The sequence below is a fragment of the Apostichopus japonicus genome, chromosome 16 (genome assembly GCF_037975245.1).
Source record: "Apostichopus japonicus isolate 1M-3 chromosome 16, ASM3797524v1, whole genome shotgun sequence".
Lineage (NCBI taxonomy): Eukaryota > Metazoa > Echinodermata > Holothuroidea > Aspidochirotida > Stichopodidae > Apostichopus > Apostichopus japonicus.
The window spans coordinates 8,637,855-8,658,203 of record NC_092576.1 but is presented as its reverse complement, the minus strand read 5'-3'; the positions used below and the strand labels follow the sequence as shown (position 1 = coordinate 8,658,203).

At 35.7% G+C, this 20,349-nt stretch overlaps 1 protein-coding gene across 1 annotated transcript; it reads right to left on the bottom strand.

Moving 5' to 3' along the window:
- Positions 1–434: 434 nt before the first annotated feature.
- Positions 435–11,437, bottom strand: LOC139982348 (uncharacterized). Its single transcript, XM_071995086.1, has 6 exons — positions 11,308–11,437; positions 9,627–9,977; positions 7,666–7,929; positions 4,797–4,940; positions 4,387–4,551; positions 435–1,348 (listed from the first exon to the last, which is right to left on the bottom strand). Exons 1-6 carry the CDS (start codon positions 11,363–11,365, stop codon positions 1,227–1,229), a joined length of 1,104 nt encoding a protein of 367 aa, XP_071851187.1. The 5' UTR covers positions 11,366–11,437; the 3' UTR covers positions 435–1,226.
- Positions 11,438–20,349: the final 8,912 nt, after the last annotated feature.

Here is a 20,349-nt window from a genome sequence, read left to right as displayed (position 1 = left end):
CGAAATAGCTTTGAGTTTGACCCACAGAAATTCATTAATAATTCTAAATTAGGATTAGACCTCTTACTGAAATATCGCTGACCTAATAAGGTGATCAAGAGAACAATTTTCATGTAGGAAAGGGGAACATTTTTAACCTGAGGAAAAGTTGCGGGGCACGTTCCCCCTGTGCCCCCCCGGTTCCGCCGCCCTTGACGACAATAAACAACCTTTCGTTGTCACGTGGGATTGAATCAGTATAAACGGTTACTGATGTGTCTTAAGAACAGTCCCGCCACATTCCAGAGGGTAATGGTGGAATCGCTGTTGCGTTGCGAGGTCTTACGTGGAAGTTATGTCTGCAATACATTGATGATATCACTTTAAGCAATACGTTATCCTATATCATCTTTGTCATATTCAGGCAGTATTTGAAAGATTGAAGCCCAACTGAGCTGGGGGTACTCTACTTTTATTACATTCCGTATTATGTGTCTGCTTCCAATCACCGCCTTTACCTCTACGCCCTCTTTCTTAACCATTTAAACGGCACATACAAAACAGATACCAAAGATGGAGGGAAAAAAAGGATTTTTACAGCGTGCATAAAATACAAAAGACAGGCAGACTGTTAACATTACAAGAGTTATATTATCGTGGATGGCTGATATGGATACAATCTGTATCAATATTCTATAGTTTCGGATAAATTGTGAGCCCTGATTTATTCTATTATTAATTATAACCGTGATCATTCGAATGAGGGCGATATGCAGGAACTTGAATGACAGATGTAGCCTTAGTTGAGGAATAACTTTTATACGTACAGTATAATGAAAGTCACTCATGCATTTTACTTAAAACTTAGTTTTGAAACTTTTGCATACATAATTAATCAAGCATTAAATCAAACGTTGAATATTTCTTGGACAAACCTGCTTAAAATTGTATAATATTAAACTTAAGATTGGTCAATAGAATGGCCAATGACATAACAATTAGAATCGAAGAAAATTACGAAAGTTTTTAATAGACCAATATACTCATAAAACAATTACAAAGAATAGCAGAAGCTTATATGCCCGTTCACCAAAAGACAGAAAATTATATCAGATTATGACAAGACATTTAATTAAGAGATAAGGGTGCATCCGTTTTTGCCAAGATTAGATGAAGGTCCATAAAATCTGTTACAATCCGACTCTTTGTCGCCACAGTTCTGCTCACAACTAGCTCCCCATTTACCTTTAGGAGATGCTGCATCCGTTTTTGCCAAGATTAGATGAAGGTCCATAAAATCGGTTACAATCCGATTCGTGGTCGGGACAGTTCTGCTCACAACTAGCTCCCCATTTACCTTTAGGACAAGCTGCAAGAGCAAAATTGTATGTATAGGAAGTGATTATAAATGACCAATGCAAATGAGTATATATAAATATATATATATATATATATATATAAATATATATATATATATATATATATATATATATATATATATAAACCAAACATTGGCTGTTTTACTTCCAATCACTTACATAATTTAATTATTGTATCTCACTCGAGATCCAGCCTTTCTCTAAATGCAGCATAGTTGTTAAACAGTTTTTCCGTTATTCCTATATATATATATATATATATATATATATATATATATATATATATATATATATATATATATATATATATATATATATATATATATATATATATCGAGTGAGATACAATAATTAAATTAGGTAAGTGATTGGAAGTAAAACAGCCAATGTTTGGTTTTTGCAGAGCTTTCGAGCAAAACTAGCTCTTCTTCAGTACATGATCACCGAAAGTGACAAAGAGTAGCAGGAATTGAAACTATTTTATAGAGAAGATTGTCGGCATGATTGTAAAGTCAAAACGACTTACTGATTTCTGCTGAATTGAGCAGAAGTTTTAGAAATTCGGATTATTTTAATCCGATTCCGTCGTAATTGCAAAGGAATTGTTTTGGTTTATCTGGGACGGCAAACTGTTTCTGATGTTTAAACCGAATGGTGCCGTGGTCTTTAGGTTAAGTTCCCAGAAATTGTCTTTTCCAATCCTAGATTTATCTGTCCAAGAATCGTTCTGGTCAATGGCAATAACACGCAAATTCTCAATTGAATGATTTTGGAGATTGAAGTGATTTGCAACAGGTCGGTTGATCTTTTTTGTTTTGATCGCCGATCTATGTTGTGTCATTCTCATTCTTAGAGTGGTTTTTGTCTCTCCAATGTATTGTAAGTTACAATATTGCAGTAGATGAGGTAAATGACATTTTTGGATAGGCAGTTAATTTTGTGCCGAATTTGGAACGTGCGTTTGATTTTGTTGCTCTGAAAGGCCCCGGTCGAATCGACAAGTATAAGCACGTTTTGCAATTTTGTGTACAGGGCGATGATCCTGTAGTTTCTGTTTTGCTTTCCCCTAATGGGGTGTCATCCCGAAAGGATGCCCGAACTAAGATATCCCGTAGGTTGCTGGGTCTTTTAAAAGCGATGACAGGTAATTCTGGGAAAACTGATTTCAGGCGTTCGGTGCCTTGAAGTAGGTGAAAATTCTTCTGAATTATGTTAGCCAGTGGTGGGAGACCAGGGTGGAATTCAGTAACCAATGGTACCCTTTTGGACCTGGTTTGACAAGTTTTGTACGTCAATGTTTCGGTCCGGGGTTTGCTTTTAGCCTTTTTGATGGCATTTTCAATAATACCCCGAAAATACTGTCTGTTCAGGAGGTGTTGTGACAGTTTTTTAGTGCGTGAATCAAAATCGACTTCAGAGGAGCAAATGTGTCGAATGCGCAACGCTTGACTGTACGGAATATTTCTGGTACAGTGACGTGGATGGTAACTGCTTGGTAAGAGGTAGTTGTGCTTGTTCGTGGGTTTATTGAACAAGTCTGTTTTGAGTGAACCATTTTGTAGGGTCACAGTGGTGTCCAGGAAGTGAACGCCATGTCCAGAAAAATCAGCAGTAAATTTGATAGTGTGATGAAACGAGTTTATGTCATGAAGAGTTTTAGATTTGCCTCGCCATGGGTCCATATCATAAAGATATCGTCAATGAAACGTAACCACGTGTGTGGTTTCAAGTTTTGTCGAGATAGAAATTCTTTCTCGAGGTTACCCATAATGATGTTGGCAAAAGACGGTGCCATTTTGGTACCCATTGCGGTGCCATGAATTTGGAGGTAGTGTTTGTTGCCAAATACCAGATTATTGCTGGTCAAGATAAGTTGCATCAATTCGGCCAATTCTTTCTTCGTGGTTTTTTTTTGCCACGTTTCGGTTTGAATGCTTTTGTGCAGGCCGAAATGCCCTCTTCGTTAGGGATATGTGTGTATAACGAAGACACATCCAAGGTAACTAACAGAGTAGATAGGGGAAGATTTTTTATTTCCCCAATTTTCCGGATGAAATCCGCAGTGTCCTGCACATAGGACGGTAGGGCCGAAACAAGAGGTTGGATGAGAAGATCCACGAATTTGGAAATTTTTTCAGTCGCTGTACCATTACCCGATATTATGGGCCTCCCTGGATTGCCTTCTTTGTGAATTTTAGGCAAAAAATAAAAGCGACCAGGTTTTGGGTCGTTTTCAAGGAGGTTTTGGCCTAACTTGCGGTCAATGGAACCGTTAGAGACTATCTTTTGGATGACTCTTTTCACGTTTTGTGTGATTTATTGAGTAGGATCAGAATCCAGGATTTTGTAGTGATGAGGGTTGCCGAGTAGTCTGTTGGCTTCCTCTCTGTTCATGGATAGCCTGTCTCTCAGTTTTGTTGAGATTGTCGCGGAAGTCTGGGGCAGAGGTCTGTGTTTTTACATCCTCTTCAATTGCCGAAATAAATTATTCAAGAGGCGCACAATGTGCCTTGGGCGGATTCCACGAGCTTTTTGGCATAAAATTGGAATGCAAGTCGTTGGTTTGTTGCATGGTGTTATTGCCATTTTCGTCGGCAAAAAATTCACGGAGACGTAAGTGTCGATAGAACATATTTAGGTCAAGAGAAATTTTCTGAGCGTTAATTTGCCGTGGTTTAGGGCGAAAATTTAGACCTTTGGAGAGTAAGTTTGTTTCTCCTACCGAGAGTTGGCACTCAATGGTAACAACTGCACTCATGGTGTTGCATGAGGTCTGTATCTCTTTGCAACGGAATCTGCGAGAACTGTATATATATATATATGTATATATATATATTTATATATATATATATATATTTATATATATATATATATATAAATAAATAATAATAGTATATATATATATATATATATATATAAATATAAACATATATATATATATATCTTTATATGAATTATTTATAGGTCCGCATGTATATGTTTAGACAATTTTTTAACCCTTAACCTGACTAAATAAAGAAGTACGTACCTCGATCACACGCGTTTCCCCACCAGCCAGATGAACACTTGCATCCGTAGTTGTCTCCATAGCAAACTAAATTACCTTTGCACTTTGGGTCGCCACCTGGCAGATCTTCACATAGCAGTTCTTCATCGTAACTTAGATAAAGTTGTTCACCGTAATAGTCAATAGCTACAGATTGTTGGAAAACAAAGATTGAACCAATTAAGAGGTACGCTATTGTTTACAGCTATAAGAGCGGACGTAATATGTTGGACAGTGGGAAGTGTTTTGTTTTAATAGCTCTTTCCCGGAGATAAATTGGGCTATTCTTAGACACGCATCATCTGTAATCAATTATGCATAGCTTACATACATACACACAATAACACACACACATACATACATACACACATACATAATATATTTTAACTTACCACAGTCGCACAATTTACCAAACAAGAAAGGAGGACAGATGCATACGTCGAAGTTGTCGCTAAGAACACCGCCATTGTGGCACTCTCTTTCAGACTCAATACATTTCCCTGTTGCAGTATCGAAATAATAATTCGCTGGACAAGCTTTAAGGAAAGTAAAAAACAATATCTGGTTAAACGTCAGTCAAAAATGTTTTAAGTGGTTATATTTGAACTGAACTTTAGATATTATTTGCTCAATTTAACCTCTATCTATCTATCTATCTATCTATCTATCTATCTATCTATCTATCTATCTATCTATCTATCTATCTATCTATCTATCTATCTATCTATCTATCTATCTATCTATCTATCTATCTATCTATCTATCTATCTATCTATCTATCTATCTATCTATCTATCTATCTATCTATCTATCTATCTATCTATCTATCTATCTATCTATCTATCTATCTATCTATCTATCTATCTATCTATCTATCTATCTATCTATCTATCTATCTATCTATCTATCTATCTATCTATCTATCTATCTATCTATCTATCTATCTATCTATCTATCTATCTATCTATCTATCTATCTATCTATCTATCTATCTATCTATCTATCTATCTATCTATCTATCTATCTATCTATCTATCTATCTATCTATCTATCTATCTATCTATCTATCTATCTATCTATCTATCTATCTATCTATCTATCTATCTATCTATCTATCTATCTATCTATCTATCTATCTATCTATCTATCTATCTATCTATCTATCTATCTATCTATCTATCTATCTATCTATCTATCTATCTATCTATCTATCTATCTATCTATCTATCTATCTATCTATCTATCTATCTATCTATCTATCTATCTATCTATCTATCTATCTATCTATCTATCTATCTATCTATCTATCTATCTATCTATCTATCTATCTATCTATCTATCTATCTATCTATCTATCTATCTATCTATCTATCTATCTATCTATCTATCTATCTATCTATCTATCTATCTATCTATCTATCTATCTATCTATCTATCTATCTATCTATCTATCTATCTATCTATCTATCTATCTATCTATCTATCTATCTATCTATCTATCTATCTATCTATCTATCTATCTATCTATCTATCTATCTATCTATCTATCTATCTATCTATCTATCTATCTATCTATCTATCTATCTATCTATCTATCTATCTATCTATCTATCTATCTATCTATCTATCTATCTATCTATCTATCTATCTATCTATCTATCTATCTATCTATCTATCTATCTATCTATCTATCTATCTATCTATCTATCTATCTATCTATCTATCTATCTATCTATCTATCTATCTATCTATCTATCTATCTATCTATCTATCTATCTATCTATCTATCTATCTATCTATCTATCTATCTATCTATCTATCTATCTATCTATCTATCTATCTATCTATCTATCTATCTATCTATCTATCTATCTATCTATCTATCTATCTATCTATCTATCTATCTATCTATCTATCTATCTATCTATCTATCTATCTATCTATCTATCTATCTATCTATCTATCTATCTATCTATCTATCTATCTATCTATCTATCTATCTATCTATCTATCTATCTATCTATCTATCTATCTATCTATCTATCTATCTATCTATCTATCTATCTATCTATCTATCTATCTATCTATCTATCTATCTATCTATCTATCTATCTATCTATCTATCTATCTATCTATCTATCTATCTATCTATCTATCTATCTATCTATCTATCTATCTATCTATCTATCTATCTATCTATCTATCTATCTATCTATCTATCTATCTATCTATCTATCTATCTATCTATCTATCTATCTATCTATCTATCTATCTATCTATCTATCTATCTATCTATCTATCTATCTATCTATCTATCTATCTATCTATCTATCTATCTATCTATCTATCTATCTATCTATCTATCTATCTATCTATCTATCTATCTATCTATCTATCTATCTATCTATCTATCTATCTATCTATCTATCTATCTATCTATCTATCTATCTATCTATCTATCTATCTATCTATCTATCTATCTATCTATCTATCTATCTATCTATCTATCTATCTATCTATCTATCTATCTATCTATCTATCTATCTATCTATCTATCTATCTATCTATCTATCTATCTATCTATCTATCTATCTATCTATCTATCTATCTATCTATCTATCTATCTATCTATCTATCTATCTATCTATCTATCTATCTATCTATCTATCTATCTATCTATCTATCTATCTATCTATCTATCTATCTATCTATCTATCTATCTATCTATCTATCTATCTATCTATCTATCTATCTATCTATCTATCTATCTATCTATCTATCTATCTATCTATCTATCTATCTATCTATCTATCTATCTATCTATCTATCTATCTATCTATCTATCTATCTGTTTGTCTGTCTCTCTGTCTGTCTCTCTGTCTGTCTGTCTGTCAATCTATATATCTAGATATATATCTAGATGTATATGTCTAGATATATATATATATATATATATAGAAATATATGTAAAAAAAAGTATATGTAAAATATGTGTTTAAATTATTATCTGAAGGAATACATTGTTCAGTTAATCCTCACATATTATTAAAAAGAAAAAGGCATTCTGGATACAAACAATGCAAAAAACCCAAACTTAATTCGAAACGCATGCAAGCGTCCTTACGTCAACCTACATTAGACCAATTCCATTAAACAGCAGTGAAGAGTGTTTAGCAAATAATCTGAAACTGATCTTTTTCGAATTCTCTGTTTTGCATTGCGTGGTCCCTGGACCCTATCATATTATGGCACATTACTTACTTGCAGCAATGACTAGAATTTGGACAAAAAAACCTCTACCAGCCCGTCGCGGTCTTTGTATGGTGTAGAGACCAGCGTCGTCAGTAGTTTTAAGGATCAGTCTCGGCCCAGTGTTTATATCTCTCGCTTTTCCCTTACTCCAAAAAATCTTTCTACATCCAGGTGACCAGCGAACACCGATGGATACCTCCTTCTTCAGATCGCTAGATGTCGTTGACTTAGGGTATATGGTAACCGTCCGTACACCTCGTGTGTCGAGTACAGCTGAAATGCAGTCAAAGATTATCTAAGTGTAATACATGACATATATAATTCATGGACAGTAAACATAAAATCAAATCCCAAATTCCTTTATTAACGAGGGAATCGATACGGTAACGTGCATATGAATTCAAAACTGGATGGGTGGGGAGGGGGGTGCTGTTTGGTAGATTCTAGATTCACACAGACTGTTTTAGGTCAGAGGGCCAGGAAGCTTTATGGAAAAGAAAGAGGTGGATAAGGATGTGCCAAGGGGGGTCGCTGAAGTCGACTATCATAGGGGGATACTCCACCTGAAAAATATAGGCGTTTTAGATTTTAAAAAAAGGGAATCTAAGGCACACTTAAACTAAGATTTCTGTGTGAGGTTGAAAATGGTGTATACAACAGACGAGTGGTTTAAATAGTTCCCTTCTGAACGTAAGAAATCCCCAGACTAAACCATTTCCCTACGACTGGCGATGGAAGGCGGACAACAAAAAAAATTAATACTTACAGGCCCGGCATCTCATCTAATCATCTAAATGAATGAGGAAGTGCCCTTAAGACAGAACGCGCAAACATCCACACACACGCAGGTGTGTTTTACATACAGAATGAGGACCCATTGTTTTTGCCATTGTTGAAATCCACGTACCCTGACTTTTACAATACCCCGAAGTAGAATACTTATGAGGGACGAGACTTGAAACATAAAACTTGAAGGTGATTCTTTTGAAATGATGTCTGAGGAATTGAAATTCCTTTGTTCAAAGTCCTCAAACAGAATACAAAACATGTACACACACGCACAGGCACGCGCACACCCACAACCTCCTCTGTGAGAATACACACATTGCATTATAGATTATAGTTATGTAGTAAATCTTGATACTTTACGTTCCATACAACGGTCATGAACAAAAGAAAAGTTAACAAACATACCCTTTTGGCCATAATGTCACTAAAATGTATTTGGTTATCTCAACTGTTTTGGTAAACTTAACTCATAACTCAAAAGTTTCACAGTTAATTTGGGGATCCTTGTATGCACGAATCAGTAGAACTATAACGTTGTAGCATATTATGTAATTAATCCGTAAATCAATATTTTGCAGGGCATGACTTTAAAGAAAAGGAGGAAAAATCAAGCAGATTTCTACGTTATTAATGATTACATCGGTGATAACATATCAATACTTGCTCAAACCTGGTTAATATGAAAGAAACCTACCCACAAAACAACCTCATTAAAAACAAGGGAAATACATTCAAATATTATAAGAAAGTTCCTTTCAAAGTAATATTGTAAGCTTTGAATATTGCCAAAAAATGATACTTTTCTTTTTAAAGAAATCTTTTTCCAAGATAGACCCTTTGCACGAAGAAAACGAAACACTTTGATCCACTCTCAAGTACAATAGGTTGACATTTAAGAATGTAAACCGTGTTATGATGTCATGATGCCAACTCAAGTCTGTGTCATGAGTCCCATTGGAAAGGGAATCATTAAAAATAAAAAAATCTAACACAAGATCAGGGTAATTCAGTGAATGTACTGTGCACTGTTTACAGTTCAACAAGTTACATGATCTTAGCCAAAAATCCAAGAAGCAATGAAACTGGATAATAATTTCGAGAACATTACGTAAACTGTCAGTTCCCCCCCCCCCCAAAAAAAAAAAAAAAAAAAAAACTGAAATCACTTAAATAATAGTCACCTGATTTTGGTTTTACAAATGTGTAACCAGTGAATTCACTTATTCCGTCGGCAAAATTCAAATGTCCTCGATATTGCCCATACCGCATTCCTCGTCGGCGGTTCAACTCATCTACCCGAAGGAAACATCCGTAAAAGTATCCGTGATTGCCAATGATCGAACCAGTCTGCAATGCATTGGTAGGTAGCCCTCCGTCCTTTGTGATTGAGATATCCACTGTATCACTATCGCCAATGAAAAATCGGGTCGACGCGTACACGTAAATAGGCGCAGAGCGACCAGTTTCCGGATAATGAGACATGACGTAGAAAAGCGGGAAACCCGACGGAGGATATTCTGCATTGATAGACACTAAAAAAAAGGTAACATGTATCAAAATAAGATGAGGAAATCAACAAAGCTTACATGTACCGATAATGAAGTAAGTTTAATACTGACTGAAAAAAACCCGCATCAGTTCAGTGACGATTTAATGGTATCCGAGGGGCGAGCGGCCAAGGACGGACGGACGGACGGACGGACGGACGGACGGACGGACGGACGGACGGACGGACGGACGGACGGACGGACGGACGGACGGACGGACGGACGGACGGACGGACGGACGGACGGACGGACGGACGGACGGACGGACGGACGGACGGACGGACGGACGGACGGACGGACGGACGGACGGACGGACGGACGGACGGGAAATAAATTGACGGATGGAGTGATGACGGATGGACGAATAAGTATATACAAAATAAATGTCAACATGCCCCTCAATCTAGCACGATTTTGTTTGTGAAATTTCTGCTAGAGCTGCGACGACATTATGACAAACTATTCTCGGATTTTTAGACGTCACAATGACACCTACTAAATTATAGTGTGTCGGTTGTATTTCGTGACGGGTAATTCAATTTTACATAAAATGCTGTCACAGATTTGAATGGTTGTAATCGATTAAGTATACTTTGCGTAGATGGTGTCGACCATGACACTATTCAAAAGTGAATGATTTAAAGCAGCCATTTGACTTGAAATCGCAAACATAATTATTGTAATGCTAGCCTAAAATAAAATCCAATCTTACAAGGTACGTCTTATATTGTTTAGTCAAATTTTCATTCACATGTATACTGATTAAGAGCAAGTGTCAATTTTTACTTTAAAATTGTGATTATTTTGTAATCAGTGATTTATACTGCTGTGCAAAGTATGCGGCAGACGAAATATTGAGGGTTGCATGAAATTCATGATGATGATGATGATGATGATGATGATGATGATGATGATGATGATGATGATGATGATGATGATGATGATGATGATGATGATGATGATGATGATGATGATGATGATGATGATGATGATGATGATGATGATGATGATGATGATGATGATGATGATGATGATGATGATGATGATGATGATGATGATGATGATGATGATGATGATGATGATGATGATGATGATGATGATGATGATGATGATGATGATGATGATGATGATGATGATGATGATGATGACTCTTTGTTCATTTTTGTTTTCTTAGTATAATCTAAATTGTATAACATCAAAGTTATTAACTGCTGTCCAAGGTTTGTCACGAGGTACCGATATTAGTTGTGAAACTTAGAAAGAAACAATGAGAACGAATTTAAAATAGCAAAATAAAAACTTTATATACACCTACCATACATCAGGAAAATGAAAAGGCCACCATAATTGATTGCCTTCAGGAGGACTGCCATGGCGTTAGACGGCGTTAGACGGCGTTAGTTCACGATAAATACGTGAAGTTAAAAGAAAAACTAATATGTCCACAGCATACTAACAACTTTAGTGATATTGGTCATTCGAAGCCACACTCTCTTAAACGCTGCCCACTCCCAAGAGGACGAAGAAAAAACTTATATTCAAAGCAAGTCACCCATGCAAAGCACAATTTTAATCGTAAACACTTTGTGATAAACCAACGTTCTATAAAAGACAATTCAAAATAATTAGTAAACAACTTACAAAAAGCAAAAAAACAAAACAATTAGGCAGATACTTTTGCAATAGAAATATATTGTATGACCCCTACAATTGACTTATAGTAAGGCTGGACAGCATGATAATAATTATTATTTATGGTATTGGAATTCCAACTTCCAAACAATAAAAAGCTAAAGGACCTCCCACTGTGTGATTTTAACCTTTAGGCCTTGTACCGTATTCCGCCTCTATATATATATATATATATAATTTGTGTAATTACGGTTCCCCTTACACATATATTATCGTGCGATGAGTTATTTGCCATGGAAGCTGTCGAATTGCTCGCATCGCATCGCTCCAAGTGTGAATAGGTCTAAATATTAACACTATTTTAACGTTTTTTCATCGCATCGCGTCGCGCCTAGAATGATCGGGCCTTAACAAAGGGTTTCGTTAAAGTGTCTAACACGGTATTATTTCTTCCGACTGCATGTTTCAGTCAGTTTTACGTTTCAAAACAGCATCTGTTGAGTTACAAATTTGAGCAATCAAGAGCCTAAACTCTCCAAGTTCAAATTCCCCCCCCCCCTTCCACCCATCCTTCGCCCCTCTCTCCGATCATTTCACCTTCGCAATCTTCTTCGAAAACATTTTCCTAGTTTATTACTTTCCTTATCGCTACCAGTTTAAATCAGAAGAGTCGTAACAAATATCAGTTGGATAAAGAGTCACCAACATCCGTGTTATGTTTTGAGCCCAATCCCTTTTTTTTAACCAACACCTATTCCCCTTACCAAACGTCTACAGGATTTCAATGGATTATTTCGCTACTAAAAATACTAGTTTAGCACTATAATAGTGAATATTTGTGCTCCAGCTTAACTCAATTAGAACAAGAAGGTCAATATTATTCAATTACCTTTTATTTTTACTTTTATATATTCAACCAAGTAATATAACTACGATTGATAGGCCCTGTATAGGCTTTGTTCACCATTCCTTTTGTAAGACTTCAACTGTGATTTTTGTAAAGCCTTTGAGTGTAACCTTGAACTTTAGACTGATTTTCATCTGGAAAAACCACCCATGCAATTAAATTGTTTTGAAATCTGCTAAAGCAAAATTTTTGTTGTTGCTAATATGGCTCATCGGGTGATAACACCACAGACTAGCAACTAACTTATTTTGATATAATTTATACCATATATCTGTACAAAGATCATTCTCGTACTGGTATTAATAATTGGTACTAGATGTCATTTAATTTGTACTCGTGTACTCATTTATGAAATCTGATGTAAATACTGTAAGATAACGAAGTACTCGGTGTAATGCTTGTACTCGATATCATTTAATTTGTACTCGTGCACTCATTTATCAAATCAAATGTCAATGCTATAACATTATTAGGTACTTGGTATAATGCTTGTACCCGGTCTCATTTAATTTGTACTCGTGTACTCATTTATGAAATCTGATGTAAATACTGTAAGATAACGAAGTACTCGGTATAATGCTTGTACTCGATATCATTTAATCTGTACTCGTGTACTCATTTATCAAATCTGATGTAAATACTGTAAAATTATTAGGTACTCGTTATCATACTTGTAATGGTACTCAACCATAATATAACCGTGTATTCAAAATAGGTATCATACCAAGGGGAAATTAAAAGTGTATTTGTATCAATACATGTTCTGTTTCTCTCGTTAACCTTCCATAGCTGAATCCGGTTATAGGATATTATCTATGATTTACTATACTGACCCGTTTAAGCAGTGAGTTGTCATTACCTGCCAAAACTAGCTTCTTTCAAAGAGTGAGCTTGCCTTTGCACACAATAGTGAACTATTATTGTTCCGTCTAGATCCATCGACACGACTCACTCAGAGAATACAGTAACTACTGCAAATCTTTGAACCAGAGTGAAACCCATTTTTTGAACCAGAGTGAAAAACTAGATCCTGCTGATAAACATGATAAATCGATAATATGTGATACCAAGATTACAGTTAGACCTGAAGAACCGCAGGCAACTTTCTAATCATAATTGATCAAGTGTAGGGATTACACATATCCTACGATGTAGACTATATATCGAGATGGGAGTTTCAGCTATACACTGTGTGGAATATTGTTCTCGTTAAGATAACGTGATACCTTGTCTGCTCAGTGACGGCAGCCTATAGCCAAGGGAGGGACTGGGGAAACTTTTTAAGAATTTGCATTTGAAAGAAAATGCCAAATGAGAGTAAAAAGTAACCTCTGTGTAAATAATTAGTTAATAGGCTAACTATAATCACTAACTTAAAATAGAATTACAGTATAAACCGATGAGAGGACCGATATTTTGTGTGAACATACTGCAATTATTCGCAGACTGCTGCATTTTATGAAACATTGTACACAAGTGAAAATTGTGACCCAGGCATTATTTTTGGTAACAAGCATTGTAGCAAAATCTCTGTCGCAAGAGGTGGCTGATAATTGTGATTGTTAAATTTACAAAGTGAACGTTGGGAGGCCCTTACCTACTTCAGAAATGGGAAAAGTCTGGGGAGAGATAGCATGACGGCTGAGTTCTATAAGCCATTTTGGCCAATCATTCGTCAATTTGTTTAAAACTCTCTTAATTACCCTTACGACAAGCTTATAATTTACCTACCATACAGGGGCGTGCATTGATTGTCTTAACTCCGGAACCTAGAGAAAGACCACACACTTGTAAATAAAAAACTATCAACATATATCTTTCTTAAATTTTGACTTCAAAATTGCTGCATACACACTGGCTGTTAGACTTAAAACAAATTATTCCCCTCTGTAATCAATTCAAATCAAACGGGTTTTTATTTAAAAAACAACAAATTTATCGGAGAAAATATTCGATTAATATTGGACTGCATTGAGTACTGTAACGACTTCAAAGTGCCTGTTTTTTAAAAATATTATTTGCAGATTTCGAAGGAAAGCTTTTTGATCATATTCTCATCGCAATTGGATCGCTAAGACTAGTACAGTTAGACTTGAGTTCAAAATCTATTCAGTGTTCCGGCAATTGCATGGTTAACTGGCCATGTATTAAACAGGGGGTGTACTATATTGCATAGCACATCAATATTTCTTCATATGTATGTAATGGTATTAGCCTATATTGTTGACTTAATGTAAGCTTGGTTATTAATTTATGTTTAAAGTATACTTGTGCCAACTTGCTTTGCGTAAGCTATGCACTGTTAGTTAATTAGTTCAATTATTGTGGTATGCTCCCATAATTTATTGTTCAAGTCTCGAGAGTGAAATAAGTATAAAGCCCTCTTTCATGGTTCTATTTTAGTTTTTGCTGAGGTATATTTAATTGTATTTTAAGGTTCTTTGGTTATTGTAATCCTACACAGGGAGAGTCTCCATATATGTGTTGTGGTCTGAAGGACACTGGCTATCACCTTTAAGTAGTACTAGGCAGATGAATTAATTTAAGGTTAATATATATATATATATATATATATATATATATATATATATATATATATATATAAATATATATATATATATATATATATATATATATATATAATAAGCTTAAAAGGGTAAAGCTAAAGGGACATGTTGCCGTTCTTGTAATTTGACTAATTTGTTGTTGTTGTTCTTCTTCTTCTTCTTTTTCTTCCTCCTGTCTTAAATAATTATGCTGGTACTCTGAGAGTTTTTCATCTCTAATTGTTCAGTTTCGCGTTGTTTAGTAGCTGATTAAAGTTAAGTTGCGACAACTTAATAGAGTTGGGTTATTAATCATTTTCAGCGTTTTATAAGAAAACGTACAATTGTTTCCAACCTGTTTTTAATTCCAAGATCAGTTTACTGTACATATGCCTTATAATTATCATTTTGTATTCTAATTCTCCAGTTTCCATTTCAGGATATCTTTCCTCGCAGTGTATTTCGTTTAGAAGATATTATAAGTAATTGTGGACTTGATTCTGCAGTTGTTGACAGAGGATTGATGTTCTTAACTTGTTGTTGACGAGTGAGTAAACTAATAAATGCCGCTATGACTCCTTCCATGCCACTCGCCTTCCCCACCCGATAATTTAAAAATGATAATAAAGGTGATGATGAATATGGCACCAAAACAGGACTGAAGTTAATATTTCACCAATGCAGGACTGACATTGTTCAATTCTAGCGACAAAAGCCTATATATCTCGATTTTGATCAACAACTATTTTTTTTTTGCTTCTCTGACCTTGACAAGTCACCCGTATAAATTGAATAATGGATCAGCAGAAAAGTACAGACTAGTCTTTGATAATAATCAGTTATTTGTTTCATGGTAAGGTTTCCAAGGTTACCTCGTGCGCATTTGTGACTTTTTGTCATTGTTATCTCATCATTATACACTTAGTGTACTGGGAAAAATATATTGTCCGCTATTCACCATTGTTGGCGTTGTTGCAACATTGGCACTAAGATTGTTGACCACCTCACACCCCTTCATTGATGGCGGGTCCACCAGATGTAGTGACTCCTTACCTATGGCGTCACAAGGTTAAAGGTCGGGGATAAAGTTCAATATACCGGTTTTCTGGCCGAGTGGATAAAGGCAGTGACATTTGAAGCAATGAGACTTAGCAATCGGGAGATTCCGGGTTCGATACCCGGCCGGGGTCATAGTTAGGTGTGGTTTTTCATCGAAAAGTAATCTACGGTTTTCCCATCTGAAATGACTTTCTAAATTGAAAGATTTTAATATTTGAGTTTAAATGTTGAATTGGAAACCACCCGACGTATTAGTTGTAATCCATAAGACCTTTCTCCCACATTTGTGGTCGCTTAATCGTCGGAAAAAAATAACGGCTGATTATTATTATTATTACTATTATTAGTATACGCCAGAAAACATTGGGGTCAAAACGCATATACCAAAATAGCAGTATGGTCCAAGACTTCAAACACAAACAGGTTATCACAAACATAAAACAAATTAAGTGTAGATAATCACTTTTGCTCTTTACTACCACCGAACAAGATGGAAGAACGAATGGAAAAGAACTTTGTGAGATTTATTCTTCTCTGAGAGTCATTTACCTTGAAGTCTCAAACCAGAGACTTTTGTATGGGGGAAATGATATAAACATACAAGTTTTTTTTTAAATTATTTATTATTTCAGTCAATCACAGAACAAAAGTATATATACCCGTCACCAACAACTCGGATAGCATACAATATCTTTGGGTAGACTATGGGCCCAAAATGGACCCCCCCCCCCACAACTCACCCCTTTCAATAAGAGTCGTTAGGGACTATCTGCAGATTTCGCAACCTGCTGACGGTCATCAATTAAGTAATCTTTAGCATCAAGTCCATAGTTCAAGTTAGCTTTGACGTATTTACCGAGTCTGTGGGTCTGGTGGGTCTCGGGTCTGGTGGGTCTAGTGGGTTAGCCCTCTTGTAGTCGACCTAACCGTATGCGGATCTTTGCTATACAACTATTACAAAGGTACCGTATATGCCACTACTGATAGGCTAGGCCTAACTGTGTATTCTAATGGAGTTATATCACCATTTTATTACGACAGTATTCTGATTAACATCAAACTACTCTTTAACCATCATATATACGTATAACTACCGAAATATTATGCAACAGTGCATATTCAAGATCATATGATATTTTTCTCTGGCGTCACAGGGTCAGTAAATCTATTGTGTGCAGGATCGGTAGACTGAACAACCATACCATATTCAAGTCTAGTTTTTCTTTTCATTGCAAGAAGGTATTAATACCTTTGGTAATAGTTTTCATTCAGAGAGTCTATACCTTCATAAGTGACGTATTTGATCCATTGAACAAAAAGTTTTATTATTTCTTTAAATCATATGCCTAAACACACAATCACAATAAATTTAAAAAAAAAACGAAAAGAAAAAGAAAACGCCCTGTGCGTTTTTCCATTTGAAGTCTCTTTGGCGCGGCAAGCAACCAGTTACAATGTTTTAACCTTACACGTTAATACAAACCAATTGCAACTTTGTAGTTTGTGCGGGCCAAAATGCGTGTTGTGAATTACAGTCCTTCAGCACAGTTGCCACTGATCAGAGCAAAAATAAGGGGTGTTGTAAATGCTTACTCATGGTGCAACAAATCTTAATTTGACTAAGACTCTATAAAATGTGTCAATAAACGTATGTGATATCGAATAGCCTACCACATGCCACAGGACAAAGACTGTGAACAATAACAGCCATCGCCGACATTACATCAGTCATCGAAAGATTAAACAAACCAAGGGATAAATTCCTTGACAGGGGCGCAGTTCTTACACACCACCTACACCAATTTACCAAGAATCAGCTAAAACAAACACCGTTCGTCCTTTATGCAAGTCCATTCACCGGCCTGGATTTTGAAATTTGGGATCCCCAAATCTCCGAAGACATTTAATTCCATCTCAGAAATCAGCAAACAGTTTCCAGCTTCACCACCTTCAAATCGTATCCTCTGTGACGTCCGTCCGTACCATCCGAAGAACCAACCATCCTTTTCATGTACTTTTCCTCCTTGTCAACTTCCTGTCATGTTTCACTCAGACCCGGCCCACAAAGTTAATATTTTCCATAATCTCAAAATTTCAGTTCTCTCAAAGCTTGGAGTCTATTTTTTTACCGGCCAGGGGCTTTCGCCCCTGGCTTGCTGAAGCACCTTACGGTGGAAACAGCGTAATACTAGACAAAAGAAGTAAAGTAGTAGTATGTGATACCTTCACAATGTCTTATACAGTCCTATAGTTTCAAAGAAGAAGATGAAGAAACAAGAGGAGCAACACTGCAGAAGCTGAGCTAAGCTTCTATTTGAGAAATTTGTTTTTAGATTGACCATATTTCTGAGCAGTTTTTTCATTTATTTGTGCGAATAATATAAGACATAGGCGGGACAACGCTGCCATTTCCTTTCCGCTCAGACATGGTTTGATACAATGTTAGAACATTGTATTCCTTCAAAGTGGAAACACTATCACGAACTTAGTTTATGCAACTTTTCGTTGTACTTATTACTAGGGATAAACTATGCTCCATTGCAAAGAACCAATAGTTGATTCACTTAATCAAAATAAAACTGTTAGCAAACTGCTCATCTACTATAGAGTCTGTGTGAGAGAATGTGTAAAAGTGAGTTGGCCTGACGCTTCGATCCTAGCAGCATCTTCTTCAGAGGCTGAATGACAAGTAATAGAATCTACAAGGGACAAAATACAAGCATAGAATACAGACAGGTTAATGAGCATGGTGAACACAATGGAGATCGATGTAAGAGCATTAGTTGACAAAGGGTGGAGAGAAGAAGGAAACCAAAAGGGGAAAGATGAGATAAATAGTAGAGGGACAAAGAGAGGATAAAGGGATGAGTGTATAGAATAAACTGCAGAAGAACAAAGGCAGGAAAGTGTGGAGAGAAATGGTGGAAGAGCGCTAGGAGAAGAGGGAGGACAGAAGTGAAACAAGGGAGATGGAGGTGGGGGCGGAGGAAGCACAAGAAAGGTTAGTCATGTCCTTCCTGAATGTTGACCCCATGAGGTTGAACGGTGCGAAGGCGTTGCATCCACTAGTCTCTCTCTCTCTGAGATACTAGTGGATGAGTCGTACTAGGTCAGGACGCCTACTTAAGGATCCAATCCGCTGCAGGGACATGTCATTATTGTTATCATGATCGTCATCGTCATGGTTATCATGATCATCATCGTCATCATAAATATTATGATCGTCATCGTCATGGTTATCATGATCGTCGTCGTTGTCGCCATTATTATTATTATTATTAACTGTCCATCTAATTCTGTACTTTTCTGTTATGATTTTCATGCAGATGTATTCTTGAAACCTGATACATTTGAAATGTACACTAATGTTGCTAACGTTTTCTGTATCTAACAAATCATCAAAACGCACCTTACTTGGAGTAATATTAGTTTTCTCTTTGAGTGATGGAAATATTTTCAGCTGAAGTGAAGAAATTGGCAGAAAATGTGGCAGTTTTGCCATAAAATATAGACTGACATTGGAATGCTTGCAGAAAGTTGGACTGTCAGATGGCAGCAAACTTTCACCACGTGTTATATCTGTTTTTTCAAAGTTAAATTTTTGATAAGACATTCTTTGGAGTAATGTATTCTATAGGTAGCACACATTTCAGATACCTTTCTGCAGGAATTATTTGCATCCCTTGTCTTTTGGAGAGGTTTTAGAAATTGACGTCGGGTCCAGCGCTGTGGCCCTAACTTTCTAATTCATCAGAACCACAAGTAGCTCTCTTTACAACCGAGGTTGTTAAATATAATTAGTTATTGAACATTATGAAGGGTTTTCGTAAAGTCGCTTTTATTTTATTGATTTTTGCTTTGAATTTTCTGCTGATCAGAACCACTGGTAGTTCCTACTAGGGTTGGACGATATTTTGATAATTTATATTGACTTAAGGTTTTTTTGTGACACAGAAGATTTAAAAAAATAAAAAAATGTTAGCAAACTGCTTATCCACTAGAAAGCCTGTGTAAGAGAATGTGTAAAAGTAAGTTGACCTGACGTTTCGTTCCTAGCAGGATCTTCTTCAAAGGCTAAATGACAAGTAACAGTAGCAGAAGGGACGAAAACACGCACAGAATACAGTCGACAGGTTAATGAGCATGATGAACACAAAGAGATATATGTAAGAGGATTAGTAGACAAGGGATGGAGAGAAGAAGAAACCAACAG